Source organism: Macrobrachium rosenbergii, chromosome 35 (assembly GCF_040412425.1).
Source record: "Macrobrachium rosenbergii isolate ZJJX-2024 chromosome 35, ASM4041242v1, whole genome shotgun sequence".
NCBI lineage: Eukaryota > Metazoa > Arthropoda > Malacostraca > Decapoda > Palaemonidae > Macrobrachium > Macrobrachium rosenbergii.
This window is the reverse complement of record NC_089775.1, coordinates 2,538,141-2,566,025: the sequence shown is the minus strand read 5'-3', so window position 1 is coordinate 2,566,025 and position 27,885 is coordinate 2,538,141. Positions and strand designations below refer to the sequence as shown.

Genomic DNA, 27,885 nt, shown 5'->3' with positions numbered 1-27,885 from the left:
TTTGATGGGAGGAAAAGTCCCGGATGACAGGTATCAACATGGCGCCGTGTCTCTGATGTCGTGTTGCGTGTCCTTCTCGCGATTCCGAGGTAATTCCTCCTCCAAGAAGTGCCCGCGCGTGCCCGTGCCCGGTGCCCCTGGTGCAGCAATGCCCAGGGTATCCGCCGGCGTCGGGAGCCGCCCCCCGTCCGGAATAACGGCGTAAATGACGGCGGAATGAGAGGTGTCTTGGGAGAGAGAGAGAGGGGGGTGTTCAGTTAAAAGCGTATTTTTCGAAGTGATTTTGTTTTCAATGGCGTTTTTTTCCCTCTCCCGCTCTCTCTCTCCTTTCGGTGGCGTGTGCTTTGGAGAGGGGCGGACTTTGGCGACTGTTTGGAGGTGTGAAAGTGTGCGGGAGTTGTGAAATGTTGGGAAAAGGGGGCGAACAGGTAAAACGATTCGTCGGGACTTTCATTCATTGGCTGTGATTTACCTGTAGGCCCCCAGGGACTGTTTTGGCTTAATTTTGGTCTTTTTTTGTTTTTGGGGTCCTGTTTTGATCCTGTTGCCATTTTTATATAATTGTGTTTATCCTGCATTGATTTTAACTCGTTAATGTGCTTATTAGGAAAAGCTTGATTTGTATATATCGTATATTTAGGGCTGTCATATTTTGGTCTTTTTTTGGTGATTTTTGGTGTTTTTTGGCTTAATTTTTGTGTTTTTTTGGTCCTGTTTTGACCCTGTTGCCATTTTTATATATTTGTGTTTATTCTTCATTGATTTTAACTCGTTAATGTGCTTATTAACAAAAGCTTTAATTGTATATATCGTATATTTAGGGCTCTCATATTTTGGTCTTTTTTTTGGTGATTTTTGGTCCTGTTTTGACCCTGTTGTCATTTTTATATATTTGTGTTTATTCTGCATTGATTTTAACTGATTAATGTTCTTGTTAAGAAAAGCTTTAATTGTATATATATTTTGGTCTCTTTAGGGTTCTCATATTTTGGTCTATTTTTGGTGATTTTTGGTCCTATTTTGGCATTTTTTGGTGTTTTTTGGTCCTGTTTTGACCCTGTTGCCATTTTATATATATAATAGTGTTTATTCTGCATTGATTTGAACTCAATGTGCTTATTAAGAAAAGCTTTAATTGTATATATCGTATACTTAGGGTTCTCATATTTTGGTCTTTTTTTGGTGATTTTTTGGTCCTGTTTTGGCCTTTTTGGTCTATTTCTGGTGTCATTTGGTCTTGTTTTGACACTTTGCCATTTTAATATATATATATGTTTATTCTTCATTGATTTTAACCCATTAATATGCTTATTAAAAAAAGCTTCAGTTAGGCTATAAATATCATATATTTAGGGCTCTCATATTTTGGTGTCATTTGGTCTTTTTTGACCCTGTTGTTCTGATTTTTTTATTCTGGATTTTAACTCCTATTTTGTTAATTCCAATGCCATTTATATATATATATTTGCTTTTATTCTGCATTGATTTTAACTCATTAATATGGTTATTAACAAAAGGTTGAATCATTGTCATATTTACCAACCTGAGGGATTATTTTAATTTTTTTTTATGTTTTTAGGTCATTTTTGACTATGTTGCCAATTTTATTTGTTTGTGTTTATTCTGCATTGCTTTTAACTCATTAATAGGCTTTTGAACAAAAACCTTAATTATATATAACGTATATTTAGGGGCCTCATATTTTTTTGGCTTTATTTTGGGTGTTTTTTCGTCCTTTTTTTTGTTGCCGTTTTTATATATTTGTGTTTACTCTGCATTGATTTTAACTCATTAATATGCTTATTATCAAAAGCATTAATTGTATATATCTATTTAGGGGCCTCATATTTTTACCTTTTGGTATTATGTTTATTAATCAAAGCTTAAATTATATATATCCTATATTTATGGGCCTGAGGGATTAAATTGGTCATATTTTGACCTTATTTTTCTATTATTATTGTATTTTTTGGTCTCATTTTGACTCTGTCATTTTTATATATTTTTGCGTTGATTTTGCATTGTTTTCGACTCGATAATGTGCTTAATAACAGAAGCTTAATGAATATCATACATATATTAATGTGACCTCGTGTATTATGGGGTTAAAGATGGCTAGTATTTTATCTTTAACCCCATTTATTTCATCCTAACCGAACTAACCTTTAACCTGACCTTAAATTTGGGTGCTATGACCTGACCTTACTTTTCCCTGGGAGGGCTACGCTCCCCCGGTGCCCCCCGTAGACGAAAGAACGCGTTAAATTGTTGAAAATGGAGCGATGTGCATTGACATAGGCTACCATCTCAGGGCAAAACCTCCCCTTGACCTAACCTTACCTAGGGTGCTGCGCCCCGACCTAGTGCAGTTTTTGACAAAGCCCCCCCATAACCCCGAAATTAACTAACAGAAACCTTCACATTACCTGACCTAAGGTGCCGTTCTCTAACCTATCCGGAGGGGTAAAGCTCCCCACTCCCTCCAAATTAACAATAAAATTTAAGACGTTGTAGAACTTCAACAAGGGGTTCGGACACTTGAATCGGCCAAGGTCTAAATCCTCAATTGTCACCTTACTAACTTTACACAAACAGGCGAATTGCTTATCTTATCCAAAATCAGTGGAGTTAAAATTATCCAGTTCGAACCCCTATTTAACCTTCAATTGTTAAGGTTTAATCATGAAAGTGCTGGTCACAGGTCATATTGTATTCGTTCTTGACGCTAACATGTTCCACGGGTAATGTTATTTCCAGAACACCCTTAATAGCCTAACTTTTGTTCCTTCAATATTTCAGTTGATATGAATTTTTTTTAAATATTTCTGATGGTCATTTTGAAAATATTGGATTTTGGCATCCACTTTTGGAATCCAGGGGGTTTTGGGCGAGGGAAAATTCAAAAGAATGTTATTATACTTCTGCAAGTTTTTGTTCTGAAGGTTTTAAAGTAACATTATGCCCTAGAGAAGTAAGGACCTAATAACCTAGATTATAATAGTAGGGGACTAGGTACGGAACTAGCATCCTAGGTTAGGTCAGGTCACGACCCCATGTATTATAACTTACACTTCCCTAGGTTAGGTTAGGTGGGAATGCCAGAAAGGCCGAACCACTGGGTCAGTTAGGAAGCCAGCCCCCTAAGTTAGCTTAGGTTAAATGCATTTTGTATTCCAATCATTTTTATTCCCCCCCGAAACCCAAATCCCCCACTGCTTTTCCCTACAATATAATAAAAGTGGTTCCAGTATCTTTAAACTGCAGTAGTAATTTGTTGCCAGAATGAATGTTGGGAATATTTAAAACTGGAATATTCAAATCGGCCAAAATAATCTAAGGAACAGGAATTAAATGTCTGCACTAAAGGATCTACGATTATGAACTCAATTTGCTTATTTCAGGCGGTGCCAGAGTTCGAAAATCCCACGATTTCAGCATCGTCCACAAACCTACACTTTCGGATAAAAATAATAAAATTTCAAAATCGTTAGCAATCCTTACCCATAAGGCACTTGGAAAAAAAAAAATAAACAACTTGGAGAAGGCCCAAGTGGACGAGACCATTCGTCAATAAATATCTCGGCAACGGTAAAGATTTCGGGGTGATTTCTGTCCTAAGCACATTATATAGACTTGTGGACGAAGCGTAAGAACTCCAATTTAGAGAACGGGTTTAGAAGGACCATCAGTAAGTGCGCATATGTTTAAGTGGCACAGCACCCTTGAATTTAGGTTTAGAATCATCAGCCACTTTCGAATTTGCACTTGCAAAGTGAACGTTGCTTCGTGTTGCATCTGATTTCAAAGTAAAGTTATTGAATTGCAGTGGATTTGTTTTATAAGCATTTGATGATTGTAGATTTTAAAACTGCCTTGGGATAGATTAGATTAGAATACGTTCTTGATACTGCGGCTTAAATCGTGGGCTAGGTATACGACGCAAAATAGCAAAACTGATAGATTAGACACAGTATGGAATCGCAGGTTTCCTAAAACCTCTTTGTGGGGGCAGTTTTGACAAGATAGGAGAGGGTTCTACAGAAAGTCTGCGTAGTTTAAAATCTTTCCGGTCCAGTTCTTACCTTGAGTCTTTACCTTTGTTGCAATTCTGTTTCACATTTGGTTAATTTGGGGCAGAGTGGCCCAGGAACAAGGCATCTTCCCAGGCATTGGAATGCTGGTTCGAAACCTCTCTAGACAAGTAAAGGTGCCTAGGTTTAATTCGGTTTTCTGGTCTAAGCTGCAGAGTTTCGACTCGAGTCTCTGCATAAATTCTTTCCTGGGCGTGTCCTTCATTTCTTAGTGTTTTATATTCTGTCCTTATAGTATTATTATTATTATTATTGTATTATTATTATTATTATTCAGAAGATTAACCCTATTCATAATGAACAATCCCACCAAAGGGCCCACTGACTTGAGATTCAAGATTCCAAAGAATATTACGGTGTTCTTTGGGAAGAAATAGAGGAGATGAATGGAAATATGGGAAGAAGAGATAAAAATATGTTAATAATGTAATAAAATGCAAGCAGAATAATATCCTATCTAAGTGTAAATTCCTAGGTAACTGGGACACTTGATAAATTAAATAATATCAATTACCATTCTAATTCCAGAAAAATAAAAAGCAATAGTTATCAGAACTACGTTAAAACGCATACGTTATCAAACAGAGAGAAATCGGCATTCACGACACAGTAATTCCCAATAAGGACCCCCTCTCGGGGAATCCCACCATCTCGGCACCTTTGACACAGATATGACAGGAATGCATGATGTTATGTTCCTTATTAGGTCATGCATCGCAATGTTATTCCTGTTATTATTCGGACGACGAGCCCCATTCATATGGAACAAGCCCGCAAGGGTCTGTCGCCTTGAAATTCGAGCTTCCGAAGAATGTGGGGTTCATTTGGAAGGGATTACTGTAGAGGGTATTAGGCTCTACAGGGAGAAGAGGCCAGGTATGAGAAAAGAGAGAAATGTCGATGAATAAATTCATAAAATAAAGATATAATCGGTAATATCAAGTGAATTGCGCAATCCTCAGGGGAACAATTCCACAGTCTAGTGGTGTGAGGAATAAAAGACCTCTGGGACCGAGACGTTCGACAGGGGGGCACGCTTATTGCGTATTGGGCCGTGGTATACCCTGCCCGTTGTTTTTTATTCCGTACTTACTACAGAATAGCAAATATCTATTTCCTAATTAAGGTATACATTATTCGATGGTCTCCGGTACTGGGGAAAGTATACAGGTATTGGAATCTGTGGCCTTAGCTTAAGGCTAGTACAGTCCATGTTTAGTGAATAATGGATGCTTTCTTATCCTCACAACTCAAGTAGGTGTTCAGTAGCAACGCTTTTTTTATTTAAGTAGAAATAAGTACATATACAGCCTGTCCACTTTTAAAAAAAAGTTTAGTTGAGATTTCGAAGTACGTATATTTTTTTTTCTGCGGAACATTTTAACCTGTTTATCATTTTTGCCACCATAATATGCTATATACTAAGGCATCCATGTGACGTTTCAGATTTAGCTGCTGTCACAATAAAGCTGTTTAAGATTCAGCATTAAAAAAAAAAAAATAAAACTGGGAAATAAAACATTCAGTGAATATCAAACGGTTTCTTTCAAAGGTCAGACACACTGCTCTCTCTTGAAAAACCCAGGGACCTTTAGAGGAAATGGGATATATATATTTGCTTATTAGGAGACTAAGTAGTAAAAGGAAGTAATCTTTGACACAAAAATGATACATTGGGCAGACCACCAGCCTCACTAGATTCTCCTTAAACCTGATGTTTCCTAATACAGGGAGTCCCCTGGTTACAACAGGTTCGACTTACGATGTTCCGAGATTACGACGCTTTCCAAATATATTCATGAGAAGTTATTTCCCAGTTCACGACACGTTCCGGGATTACGCCGCTGATCAGATGAGGAAATATGACCCCAAAAGGCAGAATAATCAAAATTTGGAGGTGTTTTTGATGAAAAACTTAATAAAAATGTATGTAATGTCATTTTCAAGACACCCAGAGGATTAAAAGTATGGTTTTTTTTAAGATTTTCGATGATTTTCTGTTTACGACGCGGCGTAGGAACTGAACCCCAATCGTAAAATGGGGACTACCTGTACGGTCACATTAGTAATTCCGCAACTTAATGGACTCATGCACTTGATAGTTATTTTATTACGATCATTCTTCGCTTGGCTAACATCGTAGATGTCACCATTTGTAAATAATTATCTGAAATGAGTAAATGTTACAGTGTAAAGTACAGGTTAGGTTAGGTTAGATGTGGCATTGCTGTTGCCTGTAAGAAGGCCAGACCCCCATTGTGCCTTTAAGTCGAGGTGCTATTGCGTTACTGGCGACCGTGGTGTTCATGCTTCTCAGGCCGTTTGACCGGACTTTCCCTCCTCGTTCCCTAACGGCCTTAGTCCTCTTTTGACCCTCTTGTTTTGAGGGAGTTTTTGGTCCTAGAGAAGTGTCCTGTGCCTAATCTATTGAAAGGTACTGTTTCTCTCTCTCTCTCTCTCTTGGAGCGTTGTATACCAGTAGAGGCTCCATATCCCCACCTAACAGTATTAAATGATTTAAAAGCTGAACCTGGTTGCCCTGTCATATTTGATTTACTGTATAATTGCCATGAGAATTGTTTAAAAATCTTGGTCACGTAAACTACTACTTGCTTGAGTTTCTCCTTGAAACTATTCGTCGCCTCTGTGTGAGCGACGGCTTGTCTTTCTCCACGTCAGAAATTGTCAAGATGGGTGCAATATGCACATGAGTAGCATGTGAGTCATCTAAGTCCGCAGGCTGGTATGAGCTTGCTATGCGATAATTTGTAAGCGATGACAGTACGAATCCTTGAATAAGGTAATCGACCCTCTGGCCTCAGGATTGTACAGTAACTAGCTCTGGAGAAAGTGAGTGTGCAACTGCATTGATTGTAAATTGCATATATCAAATTTAGCAAGTATTCAGCTGTAGTCTCAGTTTTGAAGCTGATTTCTGCGACACAATGCCAGAATGATCAAATCGCTGTGTTAGCATACTAATGAGTGTCTGGCATCAGTAAAATATGGAGTGGGGGTGTATGATTTTTATGTACTTGTTAATGGAATGGGAGAGAGTAAATTTCACAATTGGGTAGTTCATTAATTTTTTCTTATAATTACATACAATTATCTGCGACTCTTTGCCACTGAAATTATACCCATCCAGTCCCAAAGTTTGCAATCCCCAGTTTTCGTATCGCAAATACATTCTGTCCTAGTGAATTATTGTCACCATTCTATCAAGATTCCTTTTTATTCATCAGATTCCTCTGTACTCTACCCAGGAGAACGAAGGACCTCTCTCATTCAGTGTTCTTCACTTGGAAGACACAGGGCTGTCGTACCTTCCGGATTTGGTTGGTTTATCGGCCCTGACACCGATCTGTGTCTTCAGGAGAAAAGACACGGAATCTTTGATTGCAAGGAATGTGGAGACCCTTACATTGTTTCCAAACTCAACGAAATGAGCTTCTTAACCAAGCAGTTTTATGTGAGGGACATTCGTATGTGCTGAAGAGGTCCCCTGACAACCTTTATAAGCTGTGTTGTACTCGGGTATATTTGATTCAGCGCATAAAAAGATGCATTGTATGAATTTGTGCTTGAATTTCTCAAGCTTTCAGATGTTTATGAGCCCTGTAGAGGGGGAATTGTCACCAGTGCACCTCATGCAGTGAAACTAGGCATTACTTGAGGTTTCTTCAAAGCATCCCATTGGCCCCTATCTGCAACCCCCTCATTCCTTTAACTGTACCTCCATCCACATTCCCTTTCTCCCATCTTACTTACCACTTTCTCAATTTCCGTTCAGCGCTGACTGACCTCTTAGATCCCAGCGCTTGAGCCTTTGGCCTAAATTTCATATTCCATTCAAGTATCTTTATGAAGTGTGCAAATGCTTCCGACATCACCGTTTTGATTTATTCCCGAAACTGAAGCTGCCCACAATAATGAAAGTTGCAGAATGCAACTTTTGCAGACATTATAATCGCGCTCTGATTGCTAATTCTTCCCGATCAATGTTTAGGGTGCACGGTAGACCTGGAAATGAAAAGCGCTGTTTCACAGCTCGACAGGGATTCAGATTACGGAGCTATTACGGTGTTTTTTCCCCCGCGTGTGTTTGTGGGGAGGAGGGGGGCCGGGATGGGTGGGGCTTGTCGTTACAGCACTTGTGGGTCTTTGGCTCTTGACAGAGTTACGGCTTATACCTGTTGTGTCACTGATGCCGGACGTGAAGCCTATTAGTGCTCGGCCACACTGACATATCATGTTTATGTCAAAGGGGTTTACGTTGCGTTACGAGGCTTTGCCAATCGTTGGGTTTATTCTGCGGGATCGGAGGAGGCCGGACATTTCCGAGAGTTAGAGGATATTCTGAGTTTTTTAAAAAGAAGAGGATTCGTTTCTTGTGCTTTCACTTCCACCGATCTCTCATTTGTCTCGAACCTTCCTTTTCGTAGTTCTCGTCGAGTGTGTCGGGGTCTTACTTATGTTTCAGGATGACCAAGACATAATGATTATACGATGAGATACTGGTAGCTTAAGTTAGGAATTTTTTTACGATAAATGACAATGTTAAGAAATACCTTTGGTGTTTTGCAGAGAAATGAGAAATAACCAATTCAGTCTCTCTCTCTCTCTCTCTCTCTCTCTCTCTCTCTCTCTCTCTCTCTCTCTCTCTCAATTTTTGAAAAATTGTAGCTTTCTATCAGTACTTTGCCTAAGAATAAGAATGACTAGTTCTCTCTCTCTCTCTCTCTCTCTCTCTCTCTCTCTCTCTCTCTCTCTCTCTCTCTCTCTCTCTCTCTCTCTCTCTCTCTCTTTCTTTTCTATATTATCTCTAGTCTGACTTGCTGTTCATTTGTTTTTAAGACATAAGTCTGTTCTCCAGCATATTACTTGAAAATGCACAAAAGAATATATAAGGCATTTGTCCATTACGAAATATTCTTCAGTTCGTTGTATTCATACAATTGACCTTTTAAACTCCATGTATGAGTGAGATTATTCAAGCCAGCTCATAACCAGTGTCATGTTACAAGAGACGGCTAATGTAACACTACAACGTGGACTGGATAACGTCAGTTGATAAGGCCCATTAGCACTGGCCCCATACCGCGGCGTCAGTTGATAAAGCGATTAGCTGGGGATTGCAGGAAGGAGCTGAATTGCGTATAGATACTATATATTTGTGCTGGTATTAAGGTCATTTTTACCTTTTACGAAAGGGGTATTCTCTTCCGTCCGTCTTACTTTCCCGAACCCTCTCCTGACGGTTCGTAATGCAAACGGCTTGATTTTCGTCCTGTTAAACTTTTTTACCAAGCCTTTTTTCCGTCGGTTTTTTAAAGCTGAATGACCTCGTAGGACCCAGTGCTTTGGCCTGAATTCTGTATTCAGTTTAATCGTATACAGTGACTACTCAACTTAATGTATATATCAGCTACAATATTATTTTTTGCCCTGCTATCATTTTAGATATTATTAAGTGCAGATATATATAGTGCCCTTATTTTTTATTTTATATATTTTTAGAATGTCTATCAATTGGGATTAAGCATTTTTAGGGCGACTACAGTACTGACGTAGCGAGTTGATATCTAAGTACCTTTTTACCAAGTCGTATTTCGACCATTTTTTAATCGAAAACGTCCCATACCAAACTGTCACGCGTTTCATACGTAATCGGAAGTTGTACCTTCTTTATGTTCCACCATTTTTTAATCGAAAACGTCCCATACCAAACCATCGCATGTTTCTTGCCTAATCAGAAGTTGTACCTTCTTTTACGCTTTGCTTATGAACTGTGATGCACGAATCCGAGATATTACAGAATTTGCACAAATGAATGAAGTTCCAGTGTCATATTCTCTCTCTCTCTCCCCCCCCCCCAAACAGGTGCAGAGACGGGGGAACGATGTTTAAAAAGAAGAACAAGAAAGTCGTAATATCGGGACCTTCCAACTTTCAACACCGCGTCCATACTGGATTTGATCACCATGAACAAAAGTAAGCGGTTGATCTTCTCTCCGTTTTGACGGTGGATTAGTATCAGATGTGTGTTTTCTTCACGAAAACGCACTTTCCGTTCGTGATGCGGAAGCTAAATCCTCATGTAAAGAACTTCTGGTTTGTAATTTAGGAAACTACAAATGACTGTAGAGTTGACTCCCGGTATTCGGGGAATAGCTAAAATCGGCGGATACTTGACGCCCCTCTAAAAACGCTTGTAACTGCCTATCTTGATATTCAAAACACCAAAAAAACCCTCTAAAAATCCTTATACCTGAGTATTTTAATAGTTTCATCACAGAAAACTGCATTTAGTACGAAAATTATGTGAAAATACTGTAATTTGTGAATATTTCTCTATGAAAAATACCACCAACAGGCGAATTTTCCACAGATAATGTGTATACACGTTCCAGAGAAATCCTTGAATAGGCGGGGGTCCACTGTACTTTAAAAATTTTGCTATTTGTTCCTAAAGAAATGCAAACTTTTATTCTTTACATAGAAGTTAAATCTTTATAGAAGGAAGTTCAAGTTTGTATGTTAGGAAAAATACAAATTACTTTTTAAAAATTTGCTATACTTTAGTTTTTTATCAGTTTTTTTAATTAAGTACTGTGTAGTTCAATATTTTTTATATAAAACAATAACATTTTTAACATTTTTCAAGGGAAACTGTCTTAAGTTTTGTTGTAAAGCTGTTATATATTGCACTTTTCTCAAAATCACTTCTTTTGATTCTTCATTATCTTATGACGTTGCATACTAAAGAGTGAATTCTTTATTGCAGATGGAACAACATTGCCCTAATTTCCATATCTTGTAATGAAAGAAGTTGTAATTTTTCAGTCTGTAGATGAACTAATGTTATCGATAGGATAAATAACTTACCTTTGATGGCATACATAGTTCCACTGTCCAGAACTGTATGAGTACTCTATTGTACGTATCAGCTGCGTATGATACCGACGATTTGATTCCGTGCCGTCGTACTGATCACAAAACTCATCGCGACTTGTATCCGACAGGTACGTTGGACTCCCGCCACAGTGGCAGGGAATTGTTTCCAATGCCTTGGATAAATGCCGTCCCATTCCGCTCGTTGATCCGCTGGAGATTACTCCGGTGGACATGCTTGATATGAAGGTGAGTTGAGAGAGAGAGAGAGAGAGATCCCACATACTGTTTTGCTGGGTATCATGTAAAGGTGGTTCCCTTCTGAGAGAGAGAGAGCATCATTTAGAGATAGTCCCCTCTTCCCATAGAAAGCAGGAACTTGTTGAATTACGATGAAACATAATGACGATGATGACTAGGGCTGATACGAAGTCATAAAAGTATTTCTCAGAAATATTTCATTTCTTTTATGAAGAGTCCTCACTTTTCTATCATTTTTACATCTAAATAACTTTCATAAATTTGGGGTCAAATATGAATCAAGATAAATTTGATATATGCAAGAATATCTTTGTATCGTTCTAATTATTTTGGAGTTAGGCAACTTAGCTAGACCAGACAGCTGCACTTACACAGTTTCAGGGCTGTCGTGAGGAATTTCCTCTTTAGACATTGTGTCGAAGGCTCGAAATATTGAGCTGGAATATCTTAACTTTGGGGCAAAAACTGGGCCACTTTAAATTTCGAGTCGGGCAGACGATGTTTCCCGTAGGATTTATGAGAGTCCTATCGGTGTGGCAATATTATTATTATTATTATTGAGATAAACCTTGATTCGTATAAAACAAACGGGAAAACAGAATCGGAAAGGAATTCCGAAGCTTAGTAGTAGAAGGGATGAAAGCCACTGACTTAGTGGGCGGGACCTCAGATGTCGGCAGCGGATGAGTTGGTCTGTGTCTTGTACATTTCTTGTGTTAGGTTTTTCTATCTCAGTCTCTCTTTCCTTCTTTCGTTGATATTTCAACGAGAAAACCGAGTGTCTCCCAATAGCTAACGAAGACTTGCTCTTTCCAGGTGCCACAAGACGTTTCGCGGGGCCAGGACTCTGCCAGCAAACTCACTCGGGGCTTTGCCACCCTCAATTTGGCAGATCCTAACAGGAACCCACAGGTATAGGATGTGCAATGTATTGATTACTATCTGCAGAGTTCGTAAACATAAGTCGACTCAATGAAGTCCCCTTGAAGGACATCTGGTTTCAGATCTTGTATCAAGAAGAAGAATGTCTCTATTCTGTATGTTCAAATCCTTGGAAGACACTCATTTAATATTTTTTCTTTTAACCTTTTCTATATTTTATTTTGCTTTCCCTTTGCAGTGATTTACAATAGTTTTTCTTTGTTTTTCGTAGTCAGGGAGTGGCATAACACCTGCTCTCCCGAACGGCATTAAAAACCAGTTTTGGGAAAGATTAGGCATTTGACTCTTGTACAACAGGAATTAATAGTTTTCCAGATCTTATGATGTGAAAGAGCTCAAAGATTTTGTATGGGATTCCTCATTATTAATGGGTAGCATCTATTTCATTTCTTGATTACACTGTATTCTTATTATATTCTGTGTTGAAAGTTTATAAGGAAGGATACTAAATATATAAGCTGATCATTTAGATACGAAAGAATCGCTTTTATTCTTTGAAATATTTCTTCCGCAGACAAACGCGAACGTCAGCCGAGTCGGAAACAACAACAATGCAGGTGGGGCCGCCAACCTCCCCAAAACCTCGAGCGTAGCAAGGTCGAACTCCCTGCGGTCATCTAGTCCCCCAAGGCTACGGCGTGGAGAACACTGGGGCGGCCACAACATGCCCCCGACTCTCCACGAGGGAGAAATACTGAACTGGCCCCACGTTCAGTACACGAATCACCTGCAGCACCTGGGGCACCCCCCGACACACCCCTCCCACCCCAGTCATCCTGGTCACTACCAGGGCCATCTAAGTCATCAGCAGGGACCCCCACATCACCCACCATATCACCCCCTCAGCCCCACGCAGACGAAGAATTCCCCTGGCTACATGCCCCAACACCGTCCCCCGCAGAATATGGGTCCCATGCACCCCGGCCCGCACGGCCCTCCCATGCCCGGAGCTCCCCACGGCCATTCCGTGAATGGCGACGATAGGTTCGACTACAGGGACGGAAGGATGCAGCAGCATCCCGACATCCGACGGGATGGGTGGGGTGCTGGGGGGATGAGAACGCCCTCGGGGCCTTCCTCCGCCGGCTCGGCCGGGAGCAGTGGGCAGCACGGTCCTACCCCGCCGCCGCCGCATCAGAATCTTCATAACGGACACCCCCCTCATCCACAGGTGGGTCTTGAAGATGATTTTTAGCGTTAGGGGCCCTGAACTGAAGTATTCCTTCGCTGTGAAAGTTGCATATCTCAATTGAAATACCTGAACTCCTGCCCGTAGTGCTATATACTTGAGCTACTGTAGTAGTTTTATCTTGCCAATCAATAAATTCATTGTACTAAACTGGTGACAAACCATTCTTTCATTAGTTAGCTAAAACATGATCGGCAGAACTTTGGAACGGTAAATCTCTGAGGTGTTTCGATGCATGCGTTTTTACGTCTAGTGAATTGGCCGAAGAATGCATTGGCTGAACGTTGATCTTGAAGAACTTCGGAAAGAAGTTGTAGTTTCTGTATCTTTTGGACTGTTCAAGAAGTCATATAGCTTTTTTTCCCTTTTCTTAATGATACTAATTCTTTTGTTGATTGCAAGAACTGTTCCCTACCATTTTAACCCAAGAAATATCCCTGGATTTGTCGTCAGTTGTGACGACATATCTGCAAGTTTCCTTCCTGCATTTTTCCACATGACATATATTTTTAAGCTTAATCTTTTACTGTGTGATCTCACTACTGTCAAAGAAGATTTCTGGACTGAAAAAACCTCATAAAAAATCCTGCAGGAATTTAAGTCTGTGTTAACATGACTATGAGTCAAGGTCTTGGTAATGCCATCCAAATTTTAGGATACCCTGTGGGTACCAGAAACAGCTAAGTCTCAGATGAGATATCTTTTAAATGTGCAGAATTGAAGCATTTCTTTCAACATTCTATGATAATATAGCATCCATACATTGTCAGGACAAAGAAGAGTCTCTAGTTTTGTTACACATCATATACATTTGCAGTGTGTAAAAGGACCAATAGACAAATACGTGTTCCTTAAGTTACAATCATGGACGACTTCCTTTTCGTTTTATTTGATTTAGATATTGATAATTCATGTTACATATTTGTTATTCGTTAATTATATCCATAAGTGATATTTTACATTAACGTAAACAAATTATGTTGAGTACGTACGTGAATTTTGAACAGGTTTCTGCTTTGTTACCTAGGAAGTTTTTTTTTGTTAAGTTCCTGATTGTTGGAGATGTTCCGTTAGTTGAATGATTATTATGAATGATAATTTTTATAAATGACAGTAAGCAGAATATAGCACCTTTACTGTAGATGTCAATTATTGGGAACATTTTCTAACAAAGTATAATGATAATGTGTTGAGATTTCGAGAACTTGAGTAATTATGAAAAAACTACCAAGCTGTCGTCAGCGTTTTCTGCGAAACTGTTGCACGAGTAAACATCAGCTTAACGCCTGTCGTAGATACTGAGTGTAACAGTTGAAGAACAGTTGCTCACAGCTTTTAGAATGCGTTAAATATAACAAATGTTTTGCAGCCAGATCGTTGTAGTAAATCTCTTCCAAAAACTTATATTTTCCTTTTTTCCAAATGCTCAACTCTTAATTGCTACTACATTATTTTGAAACAGCGATGTAACCACTCCATTCTTTTGTGTAACCTTTCGCTTCGTTTTGGTAGATTGCTTATCAGCGCCACCTTCAGTCAGGTAGCCACAGGGAACGCTACTTCCATGTGAGTCTGGGACACGGGCATACGTTGGGTTGGTTTGTCGGAGTTGTCAAATTCTGCTTCTCGGATTAGTACCACTCAAAACTGCTCTCTGTTTGTACACAGCATCCACTAACCCTGGCAGTATTCCTGCATTTATGGCTCACAGATTCACTCACTTTGTTTTAACGAGCACTCACATAGCGACACTATTTCGATCTGTTTCTCCTACGTACAGTGTAAGGGTGGAGGGCCGCCAGTGCACCTAGCCGCAACCCCTTTCATTCCTTTAACTGTACCTCCATTCACATTCTCTTTTTTCAATCTCACTCTCCACCATTCCTTAACAACTGTTTCACGGGGGAAAAGCGAGCTTTTTCTCTTGTTGCTTTCAAAACTTTCAACTTTCAGTATCCCTGAATGGCCTCATAGGTTCCAACGCTTGGCCTTTGGCCTAAACTTTATATTCCGTTCCATTCTCCCCTGCAATCCTTTTTTCTGTGACAATGCTTGTGGTTATTTGTGCACTAATGTCTTTGAACGTGATCACTCTACTAGCAAGGTGCATGTACGTGTCCCGTAATTTTGATGGTTTCTGAGTAAAGTATAACCTTTTGTGTGTTTGTATATATGTATGTGTACTAGTAAGAGCCTATCAAGTTTGCATAAAGCTTAAAACATTCTTCCTAGTTGTTTGTACTTCATAGATGTGAATGAAGATGAGAAGTCTGATCGAGGTTATTTCCAAATGGAAAAATGTGTTATTGTCAGTAATGCAAAATGTCTCTCTGTCCCTGTACAGTAAAGTGGTAACGTTCAAACTCGAGCAGATATTTTTAAAGCCACCACCTCCTCATCCTTATTTATTTGCCTTCGTCTTTTTCATTTGAAAGTATCTACACGATCACTTTGCAGTTTTTGATTTGCCTAAGCTTTGCGAGTTCCACTTACTCTTGCCCAGATTCTTTATACATTTAAAAACAAAATTGTGCTTTCAATTTAATAAAGTATCTTTCATTATTTAAGTGGGAATTGCTATAGTAAGACTAAAATCTGTCTGGGAACTATATTAATTGACAGTATCTTCCTTCTTTGTGTTAATAGAATGTTGTTTTATGTTGCGTTCGCGATGAAATGACCGACGTCTCTCTTCCAGGGCGGACGACCACCAGCCCAGCTCCCCCCCGAAGCCGGCGGCCCGCCGGGCAACCAGCACCCCAACGGGCCGCAGTACCCGCCCCACTCGCAGCCGTCGCAGCAGTCGCAGCACCCTCACCCGTCCTCGTACCAAGTGCCGAACCAGTCGGTCCAGCACTCCCACCAATCTCCTCCCCAGCATCGCTCGCCGTCTGCGGGGCCCCAGCCTGCCCCCTCACCAGAGTCCCCACGGTGCTGCTCCCCCACCCCACCACCCTCCCCCGCCGCCGTCCCATCACACGTCGCAGAGCCAGCTCCATCTCATGCATCAGCAGCAGCAGCAGCAACAGCCGCCGCCTCCTCCCCCTTCTTCCTCCTCCTCCTCCTCCCAGTCCCATCAGCCGCCTCCTCCTCCGCCCCAGGTACACATGCAGGATCAGATGCAGCATCCGCAGCAGCAGCAACCGGTCCCTCATGGCATGCAGAAGATGCAGCCTCCGCCCCACCAGGTCCCGCCGCACGGCCAGACGTATTCCAAGGTGAGTCCTGGCAGACGCGTTCCGAGGTGACCCCTGACAGGTGTATTCCAAGGTGACCCCTGACAGACGTGTTCCAAGGTGAACCCTGACACATTCCAAGGTGACCCCTGACAGGTGTATTCCAAGGTGACCCCTGACAGACACATTTCAAAGTGAGCCCTGACATATTCCAAGGTGAGCCCTGACAGACATTTTCCAAGGTGACCCCTGACAGACATATTCCAAGGGGAGCCCTGACAGACGTACTCCAAGGTGAGCCTCGAAAGTCTTGGATTGTCGAGGCTGACTGGTTCCGTTTGCTTCAACTTTTGACGATATTTATGGGAAATCTGTTTCCTCAAGAAATCATATATCAGGACAATTATCATTATTATTATTATTATTATTATTATTATTGGAAAGAGAAACCCACAAGATTCCTGTGTATAACTTGTTTACTTGTAAATATTTACATGTTACTTTTAAACTCGAGTACTTTCAGGTCCTAACTGCGACCCTTTTTCAAGAGATGAGGTAGTCAGGCTGGTTCAAGGCCCAGCAATCTTCAGAAGATTGCTGGGCCTTGAACCAGCCTGACTGCCTCATCTCTGGAAAAAGGGTCACAGTTCTGAAGATTGCTGGGTCTTGAACCAGCCTGACTGCCTCATCTCTTGAAAAAGGGTCACAGTTAGGACCTGAAAGTACTCGAGTTTAAAAGTGACATGTAAATATTTACAAGTAAACAATTCATACGCAGGAATCGTGTGGGTTTCTCTTTCCAATAATAATAATAATAGTAATGATAATTGTCCTGATATAGTAGTAGTAGGTACTTTGTAAAAGACAACCAGTTGAATTTATGCTTAGCTGAGTACATTATTCCTCAGGGCACTCCGGAGATTTACCCTTTTTCAATTTGTAATTGGACTTTGGGAGTGGTGTCACCCCAGCTTACATCATTTTTGTCGTTTATTTGAAAGCAACAATTTCATGTTGGTGAATTTTGCTGGTCAAATATGGTTGTCAGGTGGTGGCTTGACTTTTTGTATTATAATGATAGCTGGTCACAGCAGGGGTGAAGTAATTTGTATTCATTTTGTCCGCTGTTTCACTTGAGTGTCCAATTCCTCCAGTTTGCATGTTTCATTTGCTTCTCTTCATTTAAGAAATCGACCTACAGCAAGTAGCCACTGTGTATAGGGCACAAATCCCTTTAAAGCAGTTTTTGCAGAATCAAATTATGAAGTTTGTGCAATGCCGTAATGTATTAGACAGATTGGAAATCATTTTCTATTCTTACATAAGAACAAAAAGCCCTTCAGCCCAGCCCCCAGAGACCTAAGAATAAACCCCAGACCCCGAGCGCCCGTTCCCGTCGAGCTGTCGTGTAACCCGAGGCGTCTCCCCTCTCTCCCGCAGCCCCCGGTCCCCACCCCGGAGCAGAACTCGCCCAACAGCAAGGAGACGAGCGCCCCGACAGCAAGACCACAACGGCAACCGCTACGAGAACTCCAACAAAGCTCTACCTCAGGTAACCTTACGCGACAGGAAGGGCGGTGGTGGTGGCGGCGACGCGGCCAACAGCGCAGGAAGTTTGGGCCCGGGCAACAACACCACGAGCCTGCCGGGGAAGTCGCCGACAGGGTACTCCAATTCAAGTCAGCATCACAACACCAAGCAGAATGACCAACAGAGGTTATCCCACGAACAGGTAGCGTGGTTTTGGCGTTTGTTTTGCTAAGATTGTCCCACGTGAACAGGTGTCTTTTTACTTCTGTTGTGTGTTTGCCAAACAGAGATTGTCCCGTGAACAGGTGTGTATTTTTGGCACGCTAAACAGGGATCATCCCACGAACAGGTGTCTATTTTTGGCATGTGTTTGCGAAACAGTGATTATCCCATGAACAGGTGTTTTTTTATTTTTGGCATGTGTTTGCTAAACAGAGATTATCCCATGAACAGGTAACTTTTATTTGGCATGTGTTTGCTAAACAGAGATTATCCCACGAACAGGTAACTTAGTTTTGTTGTGTGTTTGCTAAACAGATTATCCCATGAACAGGCAACTTTTATTTGGCATTTGTTTGCTAAACAGAGATTATCCACGAACGGGTAACTTTTTGTCACGTGTTTATCAGACATATGCATAAGCAACGAAAAACAAAAGTCAGTGACCTAGAAATGAGAAATTTTTGTAAGATCATTTTTCGATGGTCCGATTAAGCCAGCTATTTCCCCCCTTTCTAAACCAGGTCCAAAGAAAATTAGGAATTGAAAGTTATAATCTTGCCACTCCAAGAATGGTTCTTGAAGATTGTTTGTTGTTTCTCACCTATATAGGATTTTAATCAAATTGGAGCACATTTCTCACGGTTCAGTGAACCCGGAATTTGAATAAAGACTTGGATGTTATCCATAACAATTGTTTTTCAATACAGTCATTTGCAGAAGTACTCCAAAATTATCGTAATAACTTCAAAATTTATTTATCGATATGTGTGTGTCGTGCCTATAGCAGTTTAACGACCCCCTCTTGTGTTTTCCAACAGTTTCGAGCAGCTCTTCAGATGGTAGTCAGTCCAGGTGATCCCAGGTTCAACTTGGACAACTTCATCAAGATCGGAGAAGGATCCACTGGCATCGTCTGCATCGCCAGCGAGAGAGAGAGTGGAAGTCAGGTCAGTGACGTACCCAGAAGTGACGTTTATTCGAGTTCAGTTTTTCGTGAATTTCCGGTTACAGAATATGGGTATCTTAGTTCTGAGAAGTTTCTGGTGTTCATGGCTTTGCGGTCCCACTGTGTTCGCTAATTTTGTGTCTGTACCGGAGAAAAGTGTAGACCACTATTCCCGCAGTGTTTTGAAAATCTTTGCTCTTTTCCTGAATAATTTTAGTTTTCAAAGGACTTTAAAGATGGCCCATCAAAGGTGATTCGTTGAAAACTGGAAGCTGACCCATCATCAGTTAGGTTTTCCACATCGAACTAGGTGCTCATGCTTAGTGAAAAAGGTATTTCAACCCAGTAACTTCGTTGTGAGATTGTACTTACCTGAATGACCCTTTCCAGGTAGCGGTGAAGAAGATGGACCTTCGCAAACAACAGCGTCGGGAGCTCCTGTTCAACGAGGTCGTCATCATGCGGGACTACCACCACCCCAACATCGTCGAAATGTACGACTCGTTTCTCGTCGAGGACGAGCTGTGGGTCGTCATGGAGTTCTTGGAAGGCGGCGCCCTCACAGACATCGTGACTCACGCGAGAATGGACGAGGAGCAGATCGCTACCGTGAGTCTCTCTCTCTTCCTTCATTCCTTCTTTAGCTGCGAAGCTTTGAACTATCTTCCTAAGCTGCGGTCCTTTTGTGGTGTTAGTATTTCTTGCCTATTTTCATTAGATGAGAGACGCGATTATAAGTTAATGTCTGCGAGGGTCTTGAAAATGATCTGGTAGTGATGGTTGTGTTGTGGGAGGATGATTTTTTCTGGCCTCCGAGGGCAACAGTCAAGTATGATAAACTTGTGAACAATGAAACGTTCCAGAATTAAATTTCAAACTCGTTTCTGGTAGAGAATCACCTTTTAACTTTGTAATTGGGGTTGTCTGAAATTAGTAAAAACAGGTTGACACTCATTATTCAAGTTTTGTCGTAGATTAATGCTTTGCATGAACTTCACTTTAACGCTAATGTATTTCCCATCCAGACGTTTTAAGCATCTCAAAGTGGAAATATGGTTTAACTCCATCTTTTCCTTTCTTCAGATTCTCTTACGACTGGCTTAACGATTTGTTTGTTTTTTAACATATTCGTTTTGAAAAGATTCGGTGTAGTACTCCAGCTTCTGGTGGTGTGAACAAAATGTCGATCTGAGTTTCGTTGACAGTGTAAACGTTTGCTGATCCGTTTTTCTCTCCCGCAGGTGTGTCGACAGTGCTTGAAAGCACTGGCGTACCTGCATTCTCAAGGTGTAATTCACAGAGACATAAAAAGCGACTCCATTTTGCTGGCGAGTGACGGAAGGGTAAGTGGATCGTCCGTTCGTATTTTCTGTCTTCCATCTTACTTTCCACCCTCTCCTAACAGTTGATTCCTCCTGTTACACCTTTAATACCTTTTTACTGTCAGTTTCTGCTTCAGCACTGAATGACTTCAAGGGGTCCCAGTGCTTTGCCTGTAGCCTAAATTCTAATATTCTGTAATGTTCTGTCTTCATCAGTATATCAAGAATTATACTCGAGGATAGGGCCTTATTTTACCCTCAAAACAACCGGTACCATTCCATTTCATATCTGTTCTATCTTCATCAATATATCAAGAATTATAGAATTATACTCAAGGATAGGGCCTTATTTTACCCTCAAAACAACCGGTACCTTTCCATGTTGACGTTGATTACGAAGCGACTCCGAATCTCCCTCCCCCCGACCAGGTGAAGCTGTCTGACTTCGGGTTCTGCGCCCAAGTATCTCAGGAACTGCCGAAACGCAAGTCCTTGGTGGGAACGCCCTACTGGATGGCCCCGGAGGTCATTTCGCGCCTGCCGTACGGACCCGAGGTGGACATCTGGTCGCTGGGCATCATGATAATCGAAATGGTGGACGGGGAGCCTCCCTTTTTCAACGAGCCTCCCCTGCAGGCCATGAGACGGATCCGCGACATGCCCCCTCCCAAGTTGAAAAACTCTCATAAGGTGAGTGCGTTGCTTCTTCCGCGAGTTCTCGTAGGTTGTGTGATTCTTCTGCAGGGGATTAGTAAAACTCATTTTATGTAAGGTTCTTTGCTTGTATATATAAACCTCTTTTTATTGACTTGTATGCGATTCAAGCAGTTCAAGAAAACTGATTGTATTTCTAGGTACAGTATTGTGATAGCCATTAGCTTCTGGTAACTTGAACCGAGGATAATTGTTGGAAAATAGAGAGACATTGTGTATGAAATTGTTGGTTGCATTGAAATTTTGTTTTAGAACATATTTATATCATATGACTGTTTGTTATTTTGTTACTAATATCTATCTTAACCACCTTTCAAGTTTTTCGTTATGCTGACTTCCTTATTGAGTCTCAAATAGTGTATGGCAGGGATTAATTATTGTAATAACTGTTTTCCTTATAAATAAGATAGTATGCAGATAGCATAACTCTTGTGGTTGGTTATAATCTTCCAAAACGTAGACCAGTAAAATCTAGTAAAGCAAAGACCTTGTTGATAAGCCAGTCTAGTGCCATACAGGATTCACTTTGTAATTAATAGTTCTGATACCTGGCATTACTGGGAATCCCAAGCTTTGTACTTCACACCACTTAGTTTTGAAAAATGAGACAATTTGATCCTGCCAGGGAATTTGGTATTTTCAAGACAAACAGTTTCTAAAGTGATGACATTACAGCTCTTGCAAGAATTACGTCAGATTTTCATTTTGTTTTGCCACTGCCAAAATATTGTGTGGATGTCGCAACCTGTTAATGTACTTCTAGATATTCAGTAATGGGTTGGGACTTATTGTATATTTTGGAAGAAGAGCAGAGAAAATGGATGCAAAACTAGTGATGGTAGTGTGTTAGCATTGTTTATTTAGTTCTCAGTAACGTCTGTGAAAACTCCTGTCATAAGATAATGTCACTTTTCCCCTATTAATGACTTCCTCCTTTTCTGTACTCCGTGAAGATATCACCTCGACTGCAAGGGTTCCTGGAAAAAATGTTGGTGAGGGACCCCGGACAGAGGGCGACGGCCTTCGAACTCCTCCAGCATCCATTCCTACGACAGGCGGGGCCGCCGTCCCTTCTGGTACCTTTGATGAGGTCTTTCAGGCACTCTCCATGCTAAAAAAAAACAATTCCTCTGTGTCAATAATGTAGATAGTTAAACTTTCATACAAAAAATAAGCAGCTATTTTGCAGCAGAACTATTTTTAGTCAGGTTTTGATGCCTTCGTCGTTTGGTAGAACCTCAGTTGACTCGTGCTCGGCAAGGATTCCGAACAACTCCAGGCCTTTCGGTGTGAGTTCTCACTCGAAGAAATGCCCTCGGTTCTCTGTGATTCTGCTCGTAATCTCTTTTGTACATTTATGCTTTGTATCATTTAGAAATTGCCATTGGATACATTCCAGTTCTATGTCACAGTGTTCACGGAGTAGATTCTCAGTGCCTTGTTTTGGATCAAGTGTGGTTTGGTTTATCTGGTCAGTTGGGCTACCCATTTGCAACCAATTTCTTGTCAGTTTGATGAGGGGATACCTGAACTAAATTATCTGAACTTGCGTCAAGTTCTCCAACGTAGTTTGAGGGTTTGTAGTGACCTAAAAATCGGATAACCGTCAGTACAAGACTGGGTTCCCACTGCAAAGATAGACATACGATTGCAATTGCAGGGAAATTGCTAACCGTCAAACAAGGCTTAGGAAGTAAAGTTAGATACCGTATTTAGTTTTTTGACACGAGTGGACACTTCTTCGTTTTGTGCTGTTATGATTTATAGATTTGTTTTTCTTTAGGTCTCTACAACTCTCTATGTAATTTATTGTCTGCCCGCTTCGTATCAGAAGTATTTTGTTTGCTCACTCGTAATGCATTCCACGTTTCGTTTTGTCTTTCTCACTCTCACGCAGGGCTTGGTACGTCTTGAAGAAAATGTTTGTTAGATTAGATTTACTTGCAAGACTCAGTATTTTGTAATTTTTTCTACTAGACAAGGTGTATCATCTGTCATTCTATCTAAAACTGTAGTGAAACCAGGCTTAGATATGCTCATGTCCCACGCAGCACCCATACCTCAGTTCAAGCATTTTGATGTCTAAAAAACTGGTGATGATTTATAATGCAAGATGTATGAGCGGTATTCAGTGATTTAGGTCTGCAAATAAGAATGTGAGAATTATGTATTGAATCTGCGTACATTTTGTCTTCTCATACCAAAGGTGTATCCATGACGCAAGGGCACAGAGTACAAATTTTTCTACGTTTGTATGTTGGGCGTCTCTCTCGCACGGTTATCTAGACGACGTTTAAAAAATGCCAGTAATTAAACTTCAGAATTGTTGGGATGTCAGCCCATTGATTTTTTGCCTTTTTATCAACCCAGAGTGTTAAGATGTAACAGAATATTTTTATCAGAAAGTAGTATTATACTAGTAACGACAAAAACTATCTTCTTTTGCACAAACACTGAACAGTCAGTCAGGAATGTTTTCTGACCCGTCCCAATCTTGTCTGGCTTGCTTTTGACTGGCTTACAAAATTTGTATCCAGGAAAGATTTGCTTTCAGACTTCCTTGGGAATTCCAGCTATCACTGAATGTTGCTCAGATTGGAGAATGCAAAAAGAGTGTGGTAACTTTCTGGATTATTAGTAGTTGAAATGTTTGTAGGTGGTATGTGGACTGTACAGTGGGCCCCCTTTAACGAGGTTCAGTTTGTGTCAATTTCCGTTAAGGTCTTTGCCTGTGTTTTTGCTGTAGGAAGTAGACAGCGTCACGAGGTTTGAAACGTTGGAATACAAAATGACAGATGGTAAGCACTCTGGTGTTAGTGTCGTCGTCTTCGTCTGACGATCGGTGTTGCTCACCGTCGAGTGTTTTTATTTCCGTTCACACGAGCGAATTGAGGTTCTATTAAATGTTCAAAACTACTTTAGGTTAAGACTTTTAAAGAATAATAATAACTGTTTGGTTAGCCATTTTGTGCATTGACATATCCACTGGAAAATGTGTATTTTGTGGAATATGATTTTGTATAGACTTGTGCCTCTTCTTCGAAGACGGTCTCTGTAATTTATTATTGTCAGCCATTGAGTGTAGCTTAATTCGTCGTAAGTATTTTTAAAAATGCCACGTTAAGGATACCACACATCGTACGATCAAGAACGATTGATGTGTCTGTAAAGAAATACACATTTATGTAGTTACTCTGTATATATCATGTATAAAGGAAATATAGTCTACTGAAAGAGCAATAAATAATGTGTACAGGGTTTAAGGGAGACGAAAGATGGCGGCTGACGAGAGATTCTGCCAATTGTGTCTGGGTGGAACTTCACACAAACACAAACTTTACACACACACACACACACACACACACCTACAAATACACACCTGCATTGGCTTTCAGCTCGCATGTGCAACAAGTCCTACAGAGCTTCAGATCACACACACGGAGGGTCAAAGGACAGGCGGCGAATCATTTCGACGGTTGCACAGTGCCTTATCGATTCAGCATCGTACGATCGTCAGTCCTTTGCAAAGCGATCGATCGGTGACCTTTTAATATTCCACACTTCCCAGCGGCTTCGACGATCTTGTGTGACCTGAGGAGCTGACCGACGGCCGCGGAAAGGGCGAGACGGCGGTTTTCAAATCGGAAAGTGCCTTGGTGAACTGATGTTAGTACGCCTCCAGACACGAAACGGGAGCCAGTGTGAATTTTTCAGACGTGGTTAGAGTGCTAGCGAAGCCTACAGCTCGGCGTAGCACTTTCTCGTATTTTGGACGACGATAGGTGTAGAATCTTAAAAGAGACTAAGAAAGATTATCGTATCACGTTTACTCTTATCATTCCTGACGACGCAGTCTACTCATTTGTTGCTTTTTGTATGTTATGTTAACCTTCACCCTCTGTAAAAAGAGCTTAGTGTATTCAAAGTTTTTTTCTTTTAAGCTTTAAGTTCGATATACATTGATCTTACGAATATATTGCAGAGGTAGGTTTATGTATAGCAGAGGTGACGTCAGTTTATCGTAAAGTTCGAGAGAGGCGAGCGTTCGCGAGGTAATCATTTTTATGAAGGCAACTTTTGTAAAACCAGGGACTTTTAGAACTCTCTAGTTAATCCACATAATGAGACTGGGTCTCTGTAATGTATTGTATAGTTTTAATGTTTTATGCTTAAGTTCTGCACTCGTAGTTATTTAAACGTCAGTGCTCGCGGTGCGACTTGTGAGTCGGACTGCAAAGCCGGTTTTGCCAAATGCCATAGTTCTGTAATGACGGTGAATGTTATCGTTATTGCAATCAGAATCTCATTTTTGACGTAACCTGTATTGTTTGTCAGAAGTTTTCCGTAACAGTTCGTTCATGGAATGAAACTGTTGACACACTTCTCGGAACCTTGAGAGTTTCAAGTGCTATCAAATATTAGTTTGTGATAGTACCATGTCACATTCTGTACGTATGTTGTTTGATATACATAGTCAAGGTAGCTTATTGCAGCTGTACACTCAGGGCCATCTGCAATTACTGATGATCAAGTGTTACAGTATTGAGTGTAAAATACAGTGTACTGTATTGTATTCAGGCTGGAAAGTATTGATTATTCATTCTGAAATTTCTGAAGAAAGTTTTTATTCTGTAGGCCTAAGTACGAGTTTTTATTTTGTAGACCTGTGTAAGTGATTTGAAAACGTTTGCACGGAAACCTTGCCTCATTCTGTTAGTCGGCATGAGATTATTACTGACGTCATCGCAGAGGAAGCGAGGAAGTGTATTGTCTGTTGTTTAGCATGGAGAGAAAAACTGGCCTTTGGACAAACACATTTGCCGATCAGAAGTATCGTGAACAGAGATGATAAAAGCAGCTAAAGTGAACTTTGAGTGATAGTGGTTTTATCAAGTAAAACGTGAATGGGATATAGTCCCTGTGGCTGTAAAGTTTCCAGGTGGTACTAGAGTTTATATTTTTTGTAAATTTGTATAATCGCTACAACTGAAGTCCACGGGAAGTGTTTAATCTGTCTCTCAAGCATTTTGTTGTTTGGAGAAGGTGTGATGCATTTACTGATGCCTTTTTTGGGGAAGAACGTCCGTAACTCTTTCGGGAACTGTGATCTGAATTGTTGTAACAAAGTTATAGCTCGGTAACGTTTTCTGCGTGACGGACAAACTGTGAAATTCCACGCAGTTGCAAAGTATTGATTTTTGTACATAGAAGTCTGTGGCTTAACTGATTCACTCTCCTGGACTGGTATGCTAGCAGCCAGTGGACAGTATAATAGGGGTGTCATATTTTTGGACAGTTGTTGTGTCACAAACCACACAGGGCAGAAAGAAGTTTCCCTGTGGACGATATTTTACTTTAAATTGATTCCTTGTGAAATTAAAGTTACCCCTTTCGTAGAGCGTACAGCACAGTCATATTTAATGGTTTTATATGATTGTGTATTCATAGGGAGTTATATTTCTTGAAATTTCGAAGAACTAGGCATCACATATCAAGTTTGATTCGTCACAATCCCATGATACGGTTCGTGTATTCGTACACGATAACTTATATCGTATTTCAGTACAGTATCTGCATTTTATTCATTTGGGATTGCATAATACATATATGTTTTCAGACTTAAAGACTGATAGTATTTTTCCCTTTTGTTACTCAAGATCATTATAGTTTTTGCATAGTTAAATAATTACAGTTTATCTTGTATCACAATTACGGTCATCAGATTTCGTCTGTGTCACAAAGCTTTCCAAGGTCACATTTTTCCATTTTCACTTGAACGTATTTGTGCAATTCCTTCATTTTGTTTATTTTCCAGTAGCTAAAACTTTTTCGTTAGGAAACGATCAAATCTGAGAGGTTTGCCACAAACGATTACGTAGGTTTTCGTCGAATCTTCAAGAGAATGGCGACGTATTTAATGTTTTTGCCTTCGTAAACACTCTTAGTATTAAAACCTAGACTTGTTTTATACATGACGTTCTTTTTTCGAGATCCTGATAAAGGTTTATATATCACTGGTTGGTAGAAAGAGTCTGCAAGAATGTAGGAGTCCATTGCAAGCCACAGCACTGCCTCTATAAGATCGTATATTGGGACAGGATGTCATTGCTAATCTTAAGATTCCACGTGTATGTATGTATACTTATAATAAAACATTTGTATAGTTCATAAATTAAAAAGTACCTGTGAAGTATTGCGTAGTTTGTAAGTGTGTATCAGTGTTGCATAGTGTCCGACGATTTTGTCTCCGTCCTCGAGAGAGAGAGAGAGAGCTGTGCTAATCTGCCTTAATGTAAAACGTTGAACTAAACCCGTCCACAATGATGCCTTCAGTCACTGTGAGTACCCTCCCCCCCCCCTTCCGTAGCCTATCCAGGATAGATTTTTAGGTCGTTCGTCTTCCTCATTGCATTTGGTTCGTATCAGTAGAAAACATTGATAGATGTACTCATACAACTGTGAATACTGTATTGGTTTGAGCTAGCATATATTACACGAGTTTTAATTTTTGTAGCTTCTAAGTGGTACAGAATATGTAGCCTTGTAAATACACAGAATTGACTATTTTAGATATAGAAATAAAACAGTTCATAATTGA

At 40.5% G+C, this 27,885-nt stretch overlaps 1 protein-coding gene across 1 annotated transcript; it reads left to right on the top strand.

The window, feature by feature from the left end:
- The first annotated feature begins 405 nt into the window (after window positions 1-405).
- mbt (serine/threonine-protein kinase PAK mbt) lies at window positions 406-27,885 on the top strand. Its single transcript, XM_067134079.1, is given in 14 exon segments — window positions 406-428; window positions 9,975-10,085; window positions 11,117-11,234; window positions 12,063-12,158; window positions 12,703-13,359; window positions 16,076-16,284; window positions 16,286-16,595; window positions 17,994-18,047; window positions 18,049-18,285; window positions 19,124-19,252; window positions 19,642-19,860; window positions 20,493-20,594; window positions 21,003-21,263; window positions 22,241-27,885. Coding segments are annotated over 13 exon segments (2,646 nt in total). The 5' UTR covers window positions 406-428; window positions 9,975-9,993; the 3' UTR covers window positions 22,403-27,885.